Consider the following 13,591-nt stretch of genomic DNA (forward strand, 5'->3'; position numbering starts at 1 on the left):
AAATAAAATGCAGGTAGGAGGGGCTTTGAGAGAGCTTCTGTCTGGAAATCAGAGAGATTGCATGAAGGATGTAATTTCTAGCTCCATGAAGCAGATGCTACACCCCTTATTTTGTTTTCCCAGATTTTAGCCAAGTATCTGGCACATAATAGAATTGTTAAATTCAGTGATTTTAAAATAAATAAATTGGCCCTAGATGGTCAGGTATGCAAGGAAAAATGAGAACGCATAATGTCAATCCAGCTTGATTCAGCAAATATCAATTGTCGTTTACTCTGGGTGGGGCCCTTTGCTGGGTGGGAAGAACAGCCAGTGCCAAAGCCTGGAGACAGGGAAGCTGGGTTCAAAGTCCACGGAGTGCTCCGAAGCATTCCTGGGTGCGGTGGGTGTGGAAGATAAGGCCAGAAGAGCAACTGGGGACCAACATTTAAAAGATCTTGATGCTGAGGGTTTTGAGGAGGAAGATCCCCAAAAGTCTATATTATGTTGTCTATATTTTTACTTCTCTTAAGCAAATATTGGTTGATAGCTGATCGTGTTCATTTTACTAACTTAAAAAAAATGACTAGTTAGATTTACCAATACCAATTTATTCATTTTAGACATATTGTAGTATGCTAGAACCTGGGCTTGTTATTTGTTTCTGTATGTTTCCAAACCACATAAGCAGTCTAAAGCAGTAGAAAAAATGTCTTGTTTGTGTTTGACAAGGAGCCAATTCTAAAATGATGTTTGGACACATAGACCAGACTAATTCTGTTGAAAAAGCTCATTTCTAAACATTCACAGAATTTACAGATCTAACTGTCCTGAAGGGTTTTCGTCCTAGCTCTTTCTTAAAATAGCTGTAGCTTTGGGACAATTGGCCTCGTTTACACAGCATGCACAACCAATAGGCACATCTCTATACTTACATCTGCCTCTCTTCGGCTATCACACAGTACAGGGTAGAGCAGAGAGAGGAAAAGTTCTTTGAACTTTGGCCTCTGACAGATCTGGTTGGCAACAGGGCAGTATCACTTCCTAGCTGTGTCTTTAGGTGAATGGCTTAACTTTGAACTTCAGTTTCCTCACGTATAAAATAAGAGTAACATTTCCTAATTCGTTATGGCTGTGAGAAACTCATAAGAGTGTTTGCTCACTATTGAGGAATTGCTATGTATTTTCCATTCGAGTAAACTGAGGCACAGAGAGAGATTAAGTAGTACCCACATGACCACACAGCTAAGAAGAGGCTGTGCTGGGTTTCCGGTCCAGACTCGCTGACTCAGAGTACACCTTCTGGGCCTCTGCCATTCTGTCTGTAAAGGTCCCTCCACTGATCTTCCCTATGTGCTGTGCTGTGCTTAGTCGCTCAGTCGTGTCCAACTCTTTGCGACCCCATGCACTGTAGCCCGCCAGGGTCATCTGTCCATGGGATTCTCCAGGCAAGAGTACTGGGGTGGGTAGCCATGCCCTTCTCCAGGGGATCTTGCCAACTCAGGGATCGAACCCAAGCCTCCCACGCGGCAGGCAGATTCTCTTTTTAGCATCTGAGCCACCAGGGATGATCCTTAATAAACACTAATTTCTATCTTTATTTCCCAGGACATTTGTGAAGCTAAATTGTTGTAGTACTTTGATTATTCTTAAAGTTCAAATAGAACGTGTCCCAAGGTAAGGAATTAAACATTTTCAGGGTTTAAATTTTTAGATAGTTTGAATTTTATAATCATTTTCCCATGCCGATTATATCAGTGATGTAAGTTCAATGTAGAAAACTTTAAAAAATTTAAAAAAAAGAAGCAAAACAAGACCATCTACAATTCCTTGAGGCAATAAAATAATTGGAATTTTAGTGAAGTGAATGCATTCTTCATTTCCTTGTTTTTTTGTTTTGTTTTAGCAGTCCACTATTATGATAGGCAACAGTCCTGCTTCACAGACCATGTGGAAAATTTGTCTCAGATCTTAAAATCAGTTAGTCATGAAAAAGTAAGAATAGGAAAAAAAATCAGTCATGATGTATCTTAGGGTGAAAGGTATACTTTTTGTGAAATGTGAAGGCACAGGGAAAGAGGAAAAATAATACTGAGTAGGAGTGAAGAGGGGCAGAGTGTGGATTCTCATTGGGTTGCTTTGGGAGTTATAAATACATTTTTTCCTTTGGTGTATTGTACAGTTAACAGCAAGGTTTAGAAGAACAAAGAGGCGGCTGGTGAGGTCGTTGAATGAAGGATTGGGAACATGCTTGGATTCTTCTTCCTTGAAGACTCTCATACATTTGCAGCTGTGAATCAGAACCACTAAAATTTTAGCGTCTCATTATTTTGGCATTTGCGCATCTCCTCCATCCATATAATGAGGGTCTTCATTGCGGCACATGGGGGCTTCTCTAGTTGTAGAGCAGAGGCTCACTAGTTGCGGCTTCTCTGTTTGCCCCTGGGCATGTGGGCTCTTAGTTCCCCGTCTAGGGATTGAACCCTCGTCCCCTGCATTGGAAGGCGGATTCTTAACCACTGGACCACCAGCGAAGTCCCCACTTATGACTCTTTTAAGTGAAGAAGAGTGATAAAGTGAAGCGGCAAAAATGGAGTGAGCACAAGCTTATTTAGGGATATTGACTTGTGGTTGCTGTGGATGAGGTATCAGGGGGCTTGGGGAAGTCCAGGCTGTTCCACAGAGGAGAGGCTGGCCTTCAAGGATGCCATCCTACGAGGTTTATAACTGAATATCGTCCAGTGATCCTTTGTGCTTGGATAAACATGGTTTTAACAGGAGGGGGACTAATCAACTTATCTCCGGTTTATTCACAGGAGTTTGAATAAGGAAAATTATGACAACGCAAGCCCAGCTACACTGCTTGTGTCTCCTTACACTCTACTTGGTAAGAGAAGAGAAATATTCTGTCTTTATTTAGTGGAATATTTCTAGCTCATACCGGGGAAGCAACAGCTATCATCACTTAAAAAAGAGTCTATCAAATTAACTTATTGTGAACAAAGCACACAGCTTACCCTAATGGGCCATTTTTGACGAAATGGCTGTAAGTTATAAGTCTAACTTTCAACCAGGGAGATGCTTTCTCCTCAGCTCTTATAAGCCAATGCCCCTTCATGGGCAAGTTTTAAACAATTCATTTACATCCAGCTCAGGGAATCTGGAAAGAAAAGTATACTGATACATGTGTTAGTCTCTGTCCCTTAGTCTTGACTTTATTTATTTTTTCTTTAACCATGGTTAAATTACCACCAAAATTAAGAAAAGCATTTTCTCCATTTTTGACTCTGCTCTGCTCTGTACTTTTGTTCCCATATATGGCTTGGACTTTTTTTGGCCAAATTTGCCCTTAGTCACTTGTTGAGCTAACCCTATCGACTCAGGCTTCTAGAAGTTGGAGCTGAATGGAACGTGGGGAGACCAACCCAGACCTCAGGTAGATAGAGGGATGCTGTCTTGCCTTTTGTCGTGAGGTTCATAAGGGTCATACACGTGCCAGATTTGCTGTTATGAAGCAAAATTATGGGGAAGCATTTGCTTTCTCCTTAGAAGGAAGCCACTAGATCCTCTTACCTTTAATCTTGGTTCCTTTCTTTGAAAACCCAAATATAACATCGAATTTCAAGTTCCAGAGAGCCCCTGAGAGTCTACACAGTTCAAAATATTTAGAGTGACATACAGCTGTACTTGTAAACTTACCAGAGCGTTCCTCTTGAGGGGAAAAGCTGCAGTCTGAACCTTATGAGCACTGGGCATTCTCACAGCCTGGGGCTCAAAGCTTGTCCCCAGGACAGCCCAGAAGCACCACTTGGCTTTGCTCCTGTTGCTACCTTCTCTTATGTGTTTTGGTATCTATATTATGGCAGAATGGTGAAATCAGTGCCTGGTTCAAACTTGGCACTGCTGTTGACTGGTGATAGGAACTTGGGTGAGTTACTATGCTCTGAACCTCAGTTTTCTGCCCTGTGAAATGGGTCTAATAAGAGGACTTGCCTTATGTGGCAACTAAATGAGATCATACAAAGCCCTTGGATCAGTGATTGGCATAGTCTAAGGACCTGATAAATATTAGCTATAATTATTACTACCACATTTTAAATATTCAGTGATTACACTCATATGGACCCTGACCTCCATGAGGAAGTCTGTGTTTTAGTCATCTTTGCAGCCTCAGCACATAGCACAGTGCCAGGAACAAGGTAGAAATTAAATACATAACTATGGATTTATATTAAGAAACAACAGTGAGCTCTAAGAAAGAGAGACAAGATTCTACCACGATAATTAAACATTAGCAGGCTCAATAGCTTCTGATCTGAGATGGGGATATGTAGTTTTCTTCCTAGAGAGAGGGTGAAAAGCAGTTTTCCTTTTCCTTCCTCTCACCATAGTGTAGTTTCCACCTGGAGTAAGAAATACGGCCCAAACCACTGCTAGCAGCTAGAGCGTTGCCCGGGAGACAGCCATGTGCACAGCTGTCTCTGGGTGAAGGAGGGAGGCTGCGACCTGTGGCTGGGGTCTCAGGGGCGTTGGGAGGAGCCAGGTCTCTTCTGCCCGCCCCCTCACTCCTGTGCCCAGACCCTCTGCTGTGAAGACTGCAAGTTCACTTGGCGCTTCTTTCTTTCAGCATCAGGCTTCTATTTCGTAGAGGTTATTTACCATTTATTCCATACGATAGTGGCTCTCCCGTTCTCTTCTGAGAACTGGTTCTCTCAGGGGATTAGAAACACTGTGTGAACACACTGGAAGGGCACTGAAGAGAGGATTTGGGAAAGAGCTGAGTAGGGATGCAAGGAAATCAGGGAGAAGCCAACTGTTTCAGAATTGTGCCTGGGACTCTGCTTCCTCCAGAAGGAAGAAGAGCTTGAAATACTTACTGTATAACCAACACAGAGAACTCTTGCTGTAAAATGCAATGAAGGCGGCTAGTAGGCAGGCAGGTCTGACAATTGCAAGTGCCCCTTGCTGGCCTGGAAGGCAGTGGGGCAACTTGGCGGAGAGCTGGGGCTTGGTAGTCCAGCCCCATTGGCACTATTTCACTGTAACACCATCTGTGCCTCTGCTAGGGGGATTCTCTTGAGAGACTTCCTTGATATTGATGAGGATCTTAAGAAATGACATGTGTGGAGGGTCACAGTCCATAGCAGGAGACACAAAAATATCAGTTCCATCCGCTTCCTACCTTTCACCTCTTTATGCAAGATGGTGGGTTTTGTTCCTCCAACTCTTTCACAAGTTTTCACTGTAACATTCTTCCCACTTCTGGCAGTATGGCCTGTTGACTCATGCATTTTGAAATCTTTATAGCTCAAATAGCCCTGATATGAGAACCCAACCCTACTTTGAACCTTGCCACTGAGACATCTCCTTGTTTCCTGATAGGTGAGCCAGCTTGTCCACCGAGGAAAAATGCAGGCTTATGGGTGAGGTGTGCCTGACTAACGTAGTTTTCCTATAGGGGCCATCACCGGTGTGATCAGCTGAAACACAGACTGCTTACTGATGTGAGCAGAAAGCTGATGAAATGAAATGAAAGTCACTCAGTTGTGTCCGACCCTTTGCGACCCCAAGGACTATACAGTCCATGGAATTCTCCATTTCAATTCCATTCCCCATGGAATTCTCCAGGCCAGAATACTGGAGTGGGTAGCCTTTCCCTTCTCCAGGGGATCTTCCCAACCCAGGGATCGAACCCAGGTCTCCCGCATTGCAGGTAGATTCTTTACCAGCTGAGCCACAAGACAGACTCTTTACTGATGTGAGCAGAAAGCTGATGAAAGCAGTGTGCTATTAAGCAGTAGCCCCTCAAAAAGCACTGCCCTAGCAGCGGCAGCATCTTGTATCCACCACGGCGCCCACTTCTTGTGCCCTGCCTTCCAGAGGGAGGAGAAGCTGGAGCTGGAGCTGGAGAAGATGTGGAAAGAAGTGGGAGGGAAGATGAGCCCTCAGAGGAAGACACACCTTGAAAGGAACTGATGAGCTAGGAGTCTGTATAGTTATTGTGTCAGTCAAGAAGTCCTTTGCTGCTGCTGCTGCTAAGTCGCTTCAGTCGTGTCTGACTCTGTGCGACCCTATAGACAGCAGCCCACCAGGCTCCCTCGTCCCTGGGATTCTCCAGGCAAGAACAGTGGAGCGGGGTGCCATTGCCTTCTCCATAGAAGTCCTTTAGCTATGAGCAAATTTAGAGTTTCTCCAGTCAACAGGGATTTATTTTTTTGTTAGACAATAAGGATCCTATAGTGGGCAGTCCTGGGCAGGTTTAGCAGTTTTGTGATGTTATCAGAGACCTGGGCTTCTTTATCTTTGCTCCACCATTATTTGAGCTGGTTTATCCCCCATGGTTTCATGACAGCTGCCACAGCTACAGACAGGGGACCACTGCCTGAACAAGAACAAGGAAAGAGGAAGGGCCATGCCACCCACATCTGTCCTTTTTCATCAGCTCAGTTCAATCACTCAGTCGTGTCTGACCCTTTGCAACCCCTTGGACTGCAGCATGCCAGGCCTCCCTGTCCATCACCAGCTCCCGGAGTTTACCCAAACCCATGTCCATTGAGTCGGTGATGCCATTCAACCATCTCATCCTCTGTTGTCCCCTTCTCATCAGGAAAACAAAAGCTTGACTAGAAACATCCCCCTAGCCACACCCCGACCCAGCAGACTCCACCTTTTGTTTCAATAACCAGAATTGAGTCACTTGGCCATGATCTTTCCTGCAAAGGAGTTTGGAAAAGAGATCATTTGTTTTTCCAAGGGACAGAGGTTGATGATGGCTGCGGGGGCAGCTAACCCGAGTCCACTGCAACTCTGAAGGGGAGGGAAGTTCCGAATTCCAAAACCTCTGTGTTCTTATTACCGCTTTTTTGTTGGACACCGAGATCAACTCAGTCAAGGTTTAATGAGCCATAGTACAAGATCTTTTTTCCCCATCATTTCATCCTAATTGTTTTTGGGTTATTTATCTCCAGTGTTTCTGCGGTAAGAGTATACTTGCTCCATATAAAGAAATGGAAAATGAATCTCTTCTCCCCAGTTTTTCTTTATTTTTTTGGTTTTACCTGTCCAGTTCTCCAAACCATTAATTTCCCATATCACACTAATCTATCCCACCCCTGACTGCCACCACAGGAGGGGAGAGGAAGGACCACTCAGGAGGGGCACTGGCATTGGGTGTCGTGCTAGATACGTCGTTCCGGGGTGCCCACTGTGGTGGGTTTATAGCTGGTGGTCCCTTCCTGCGTGCTGCTCTGCCTCGAGATTTCCCTCAGTGATCCTCGCTGGTGAGAGACAAAGGGATGGCAGGAACTGCTGGTGAATGTGCCCTCTTGTACACCCCACCCTGCTCCAGATTTCCTGCCAGGCTGTCTCAGCCACTTGTGAGTAGTGGGGCCGTGGCTTAGAGTGGCTAAAACTGGTCTGGAATTGTAGGTTAGAATCCTGCTTCCTGTACTGTGAGCAAATGACTTAACCTTTCTGCATCTCAGTCTCATCGCCGGTGAAACAGAGCTGGTGATGATAAATGTAGGATTATTAACGTGGTTAAATGTGCTTAGGACAAAGCTCAGCATATGTTAGCATAGCGAATGTGAGCTCTTTTTGCTGTGTGCCAGGCAATCATTGTACTAAACAGGTCCATGTATTTTTTTCCCCTTATGGATTCAATTGTCTTTGAGGTGCCTGAACTCTAGCATGCTGGGGAAACTGCCATGGATTTCCTTATAAACTAACAAGAGTGGAATGGAGGGGTTTTAAGAAACTGGTGTCAACCAGGTAGAATTGAATGGCGTAGTGGCACTGTGGGACGACGATCACCAGTTTTCCTTCAGCTAGAACCTAGTGTGTGTGCCATGTCAGCCGCTCATGGGTTCTACTCCGGTCAAGTGACTAACCCTCTGTGAGCCTGATTGAAAACATGGCAGTGTTAATTCCCCCCCACCCAGGGTGATTGCTTGAATCACCTTGAGTGAGAAAAGCAATGCTAGGCTGCTGACAAACCATCTTGATGTAGCAGCGCGTCAACAAATAGTAGAACCCTTCCTGCCTCTTTTGATTTGATTTCACTTTTTTGGGGGCCATGTTAGAATCTTAGATTTCATATATCACTCCCGGAACCATAAGAAAATCATCAAGTGGCCCATATACATTCATAGCACATGGTGTTGCTAATTTTCTATTTTTCTTTCATCTTTTAACAGACAACTGGATATGGCCAAGAGGGAAAGTTTAGTGGACCCTTAAAACCCATGGAATTTTCCATTTTTGAAGGCCAAGAACCGAGTCAACTCATATTCCAGGTAAGGGCTACTCTTAGTCCCTGTCATCTTGATTTTGCAGGCTCTCTCCATAGACTTTTACTCCTTTATCTACTGGACACCCAGAAATAAAATAGAGGCCTAGGAGATCTCATTATGGAGAATGATTTCAGGAGCCAAGAGATGAGCAGCCTCAGTAATACCAGGCGTCCTCATTCAGACTTCCTCAGTGGTATCTGGGGTATCTTCCGTCCCTGAGGCGGGGACCTTAGAGCCTGTAGGCTCCACCCCTCCCCGAGGGTGGGCGGAGAACCAGTCTCGGAAGCGGGTGGTTACCTGAGTCTTGGTCTCTTCCGTGAGCTGGCTGATTGCAGCGTTTGAAGATGCTGATTCTCTGGTTTAGCGCTGGAATAGCCTGCCTTCCTGGAGAAGGAAATGGCAACCCACTCCAGTATTACAGTCTATGGGGTTGCAAAGGGTCGGACACGACTAAGCAGCTAACACACACACACACACACACACACACACACAGACACACACACACAGACACACACACAGACACAGACACACACACACAGACACACACACACACACACACAGACACACACACACAGACACACACACACACACACAGACACACACACAGACACACACACAGACACACACACACAGACACACACACAGACACACACAGACACACAGACACAGACACACACACACACACACACACACACACACAGAGCCTGCCTTCCCCATTGCCTCCTCTGAGCCGTCTCTAGGCCGATGTTCACCGAGACACACTGGGAGGCAGTCATCTTGTTCACTTAGTTCACTGAGAGAAGCCTCAGGTTGAGGGTGCACGGCAGGGGCTTGAGGGGCAAGAGACTTCAGCTTTAGGGGCACTGAGATAATCCTGGGAACATAATGGAAAGAGGGAGAAAAACATCCTACTGCATTGGTCAGAAACCCCTGGGGAAGCCTGCTTGGCCCTGGAGTGGCTGAAGAGGCTTTGATGGGCCTTAGAGGGTGACCGTGATCTCCTGCCCCATGCACTGGGAGAGCAACAGGGGTTGCCAAGCTACTGTCTGAGGTGGGTATGCCTTCTCTTAAATGCCAGACGTCTCTTTTGTTGGACAGTTCCCATCCACAGAGGAGGGACCGAAAACTGCCTCATCCCAGCTTCTCTCATTTGGTACCAGATCGGTGCGAAGTGGCCCTATGATATGAGTTGGTGGGGGTGCACAGGTATCTCTGGGCCCCCGCCGTGGGGTGTTACAGAGGCTTTGACCTCTCCAGTCGGGGGAATCAGGCCCTGAGGGAGGAACAAATGCTTTGAGAGCTTAGACAGAAGAGCATTCTAGCAAAGGCACAGCTGGGACACCTACCCTGTGCTGGAAGAGGGCAGGGCCTGCCTGGGCTTCTGGCAGAAGGCCAGTGAGACTGGGAAGCTGCGAGCCTGGAGAAGGAGGTAGGAGCGAAGGCTGCAGAGACAGGAAGGATCCTGACTTCTAAGGTTCTTAGATTCCCCTCGCTGCCCCAGAGGAGCGGGCCTGAATCATGTTTCCATTCAGGGCTGCAAAGTGGAGGGGGCTGGAAAACGGGAAAGGATGCCAGGAAACTGATTGGGAGTCTCTGGCGAGGGCTCACTTAGGGGAAGATCTCGTTAACTAACTGTCTCCCTCGCCAGGGAGCATTTAGTTAGAGATTTCTCATTTACATTTGGAAAGTCCTTTTCATTTGTGTGTTTTATGCTTCATAAGTTGGTAAGAATGCTGCGGGCTGGGCACACATTCATCTCCTTGTATGAACTGTGCAGAAAGTGCCCACTGTTACTAGATGCTCTGCTGGGTCCTGGGGGTGCGGGATGAGACCAACAGCAATTCTGCCCCTGGAGAGCTCTTGGGTAGCAGAAGGAGACTAACAAGAAAGCAAACAATGCAGTGAGGGTTCTGATTGGAGCCTGGTGGGCTGCAGAGGGGGCCAAGTGCAGGCAGAGAAAGAGTGGTCGATTTTAAGAGTGGAGGGTAGTCGTTGAAAAGAAAAAGTTTCACTGGACCCCTGAACTGGGTATTTAAAGTTGACCAGGCACTCCCAAACAGAAAGCAGGCCCTGAGGAATAGATGAAAAAAAAAAAATGGGGGCAGGCATTTAGCAAGAAAATGAAAGATGGCAGGTGGTTTAGGGTGGGAGAGGGTGTGAGGAGGGGGTGCTGAGGGCGGGGGTCGGCGTGGGGGTCCAGACTGGCTGTTTAACCTGTGCTAGGCGGCAGGGCCCACTGGGACATTAAGGAAGGGGTGAAGGAGTTAGGCTGTGTTTGGCCAGACTTGCTCTGTGATCACTTTGAGTGTATGATGAGGGGATGAGCCTGGAGGTGGGAAGGGTCTTGGGACATTGTTGGCCATAGAACCAGTGGGACAGAGGCCTGGTTTAAACAAGTATAAACAGGAGTGGAGGGGAGGGGTCGGAGCAATGCCAGGGGGTCCCATGTGCTGGAATTGGTTACTGAGTGAGTGCAGGCCGTGAGAGAAGGTGTTGAGGGTAACTCTGGGGTCTCTGGATTGCTTGACTGGCTGGTTCGTGGTGTCATTCAAAGATAGAACGAGAGAAGGAAGGGAGGGAAAGTTTATGGGAAAATAAGTTTTAAGCTTATTGAATTTAATCTGTGGGGTTAGTGAGGTGGAGATGTTGAAGAGACAGTGGCCACATGAGTCTGGAGCTGTAGACTGGGGAGTCTTCCTCTCACGGTTGCTAATCCAGGGCTTGGGTTTGAAAGCCCGTCTGTAGTGAGTACCTCAACTACCCACAGGGGCCAGGTAGATGATGAACGGTACTATTTTGGGATCAGAAAGGCAATAGCAAAAAAAAACAGATGTAGAAAAGCCCCCAACTGTGCGAATGTGAAATCAAAAGTCTTCTGACACTTGCTTTCAGCCTGTGGGACACCGGGAGCAGTGGGGAGCGGGACTGAGGGTGCCTCACAGGGCAAAGGCTCAGTGCAATTCCAGGTAATTTCTCAAATCAGAATTTGTGTATTACAGGGTTTCATGATTTTTTTCCACAGAAGTCAGGCATTTTTATATTTGTGTAGAATTTCCTAGTTCCGTTCAGTTCAGTTCAGTCGCTCAGTTGTGTCCGACTCTTTGCGACCCCATGAATCACAGCACACCAGGCCTGGTAGAATTTCCTAAGAATCGAAATATTTCCTAAGAATCAAAATCTAAGAATATTGGCACAGTTTAAATAAAATCATCCTATAATCAAAGCAAAAGGTATCTGTGGGCCAGAGAGTCTGCCGTCACTTCCTCAGACAGAAAGGAATGGATGTTCTGTGAGTACAGGTCCACGTCTCGTTTAACAGAATCAGAACTGTACATAGTTCTGATGTACTGAACTGCACAATCTCCAACTTACAAATATCGCAGACCTAGAAATTGCGTCTTAGGATTCTTTCACTGTCTCTGAGGATCCCAGCCAGTAAAATCATTCCTTGGGTGGCTCCACGTCGTTTTCTGTTCTTTTTCCATCAGTCATGCTAGAAAGCTTATCTCTTCTAGGCAGGAAATGAGAGTCCCGTTGTCATGGTTGAAAGTTCTTGTGTATGGGTGTGTGTATTACAGAGGAGAAGTAGGAGATGAAGGGGATTTCCTTCTAGAATCTCAGAGTCTTTGTGCTAGAAAACACCTTAGAGACTTTTTGTACCAATTGCTTGTTTTAAAGATAGGGAAACTGAGGCTTAAATAAGTTAATGGCATAACTGATATTATAACACAGGTGTTCTCACGTTCTAGTCGAGTATATCATGCTACCTAACACCATATATGGCTTCCCAGGTGACGCTAGTGGTAAAGAACCCACCTGTCAGTGCAGGTAGAAATAAGGGACGTGGGTTCAGTCCCTGGGGTTGAGAAGATCCCCTGGAGAAGGGCATGGCAACCCACTCCAGTATTCTTGCCTGGAGAATCCCATAGACAGAGGAGCCTGGCGGGCTATAGTCCCTGGGGTCACACAGAGTCAGGCACCACTGAAGTGACTGAGCATGTGTGCAACCCCATATGCAAAAATTAACTCAAAATGGATTAAAAACCTAGATGTAAGACCAAAACCATAAAACTCCTAGAAGAAAACATAAGCAGAAACTTTGATATAAATCATATCTGTCTCCTAACGCAAAGGAAATGAAAGCAAAAATAAGCAAGTTAAACCTAATTAAACTCCAAAGCTTTTGCACAACAAAAGAAATGATTGTTAAAATGAAAAGACAACCTACAGGATGGGAGAAAATGTTTGCAAACGATATAACTGATAAGGGGTTAATATCCAAAACATACAAAGAGCTCATAGAACTCAGTGTCAGAAAACAACCTAATTTAAAAATGGGTAGAATACTGAAATAGACATGTTTCCAAAGAGAACATGCAGAAGGCCAACAGGCACATGAAAAGATGTTCAACATTGTTAATCATCAGAGAAATGTAAATTAATAAACTCTAGAAATGATCCCTGAAAGTATAGTCTTGAGAAATGCAAATTTAAACCACAAAGAGATATCACCTCCAGCTGTCAGAATGGCTATCCTCAGAAAGAGCACAAATAACAAAGGTTGGTGAGGATGTAGAGAACAAGGAATTGCTCGTGCACTTTTTTGGGGGAATATAAACTGGTGCAGCCACTGTGGAAAATTGTACGAAGGTTTCTCGAAAAATAGAACTACCATATGACCCAGTGATTCCACTCCTGGGTATATGTGAAAAAATGAAAACACTGATTCAGAAAGATACATGCACCCCAATATTCATAGTAATAGTATTTACAGTCACCAAGATATGGAAGCAAGCTAAGTGTCCATCAGTGGATGAGTGGATACAAAATGCATGACACACACATGTATAATGGAACACTGCTGCTGCTGCTGCTGCTAAGTCGCTTCAGTCGTCTCCGACTCTGTGCAACCCCAGAGACGGCAGCCCACCAGGCTCCCCCATCCCTGGGATTCTCCAAGCAAGAACACTGGAGTGGGTTGCCATTTCCTTCTCTAATGCATGAAAGTAAAGAGTGAAAGTGAAGTCACTCAGCCTTGTCCGACTCTTAGCGACCCCATGGACTATAGCCTACCAGGCTCCTCTGTCCATGGGATTTTCCAGGCAAGAGGACTGGAGTGGCTTGCCATTGCTTTCTCTACTACTCAGCCATAAAAAGAACTTCCCTGGTGGCTCAGACCGTAAAGAATTTGCCTGCAGTGCAAGAGAGCTGGGTTCAATCCCTGAGTTGGGAAGATCCCCTGGAAAGGGAATGGAAACCTACTCCTGTATTCTTGCCTGGAAAATCCCATGGACAGAGAAGCCTGATGGGCTACAGACCAT

General features: G+C 45.8%; 1 protein-coding gene across 1 annotated transcript in view; it reads left to right on the forward strand.

Moving 5' to 3' along the window:
• Positions 1 to 2,797: 2,797 nt before the first annotated feature.
• Positions 2,798 to 13,591, forward strand: part of CDH17 (cadherin 17) — a 68,714-nt gene continuing 57,920 nt past the window's right edge. Inside the window, exons 1-2 of the mRNA XM_040261070.1 lie at positions 2,798 to 2,866; positions 8,175 to 8,273. Coding sequence (XP_040117004.1) covers positions 2,816 to 2,866; positions 8,175 to 8,273 — 150 coding nt within the window. The 5' untranslated portion in view covers positions 2,798 to 2,815. The remainder of the gene's footprint in view (positions 2,867 to 8,174; positions 8,274 to 13,591) is intronic.

Source organism: Oryx dammah, unplaced genomic scaffold (genome assembly GCF_014754425.2).
Source record: "Oryx dammah isolate SB20612 unplaced genomic scaffold, SCBI_Odam_1.1 HiC_scaffold_19, whole genome shotgun sequence".
Taxonomy (NCBI): domain Eukaryota; kingdom Metazoa; phylum Chordata; class Mammalia; order Artiodactyla; family Bovidae; genus Oryx; species Oryx dammah.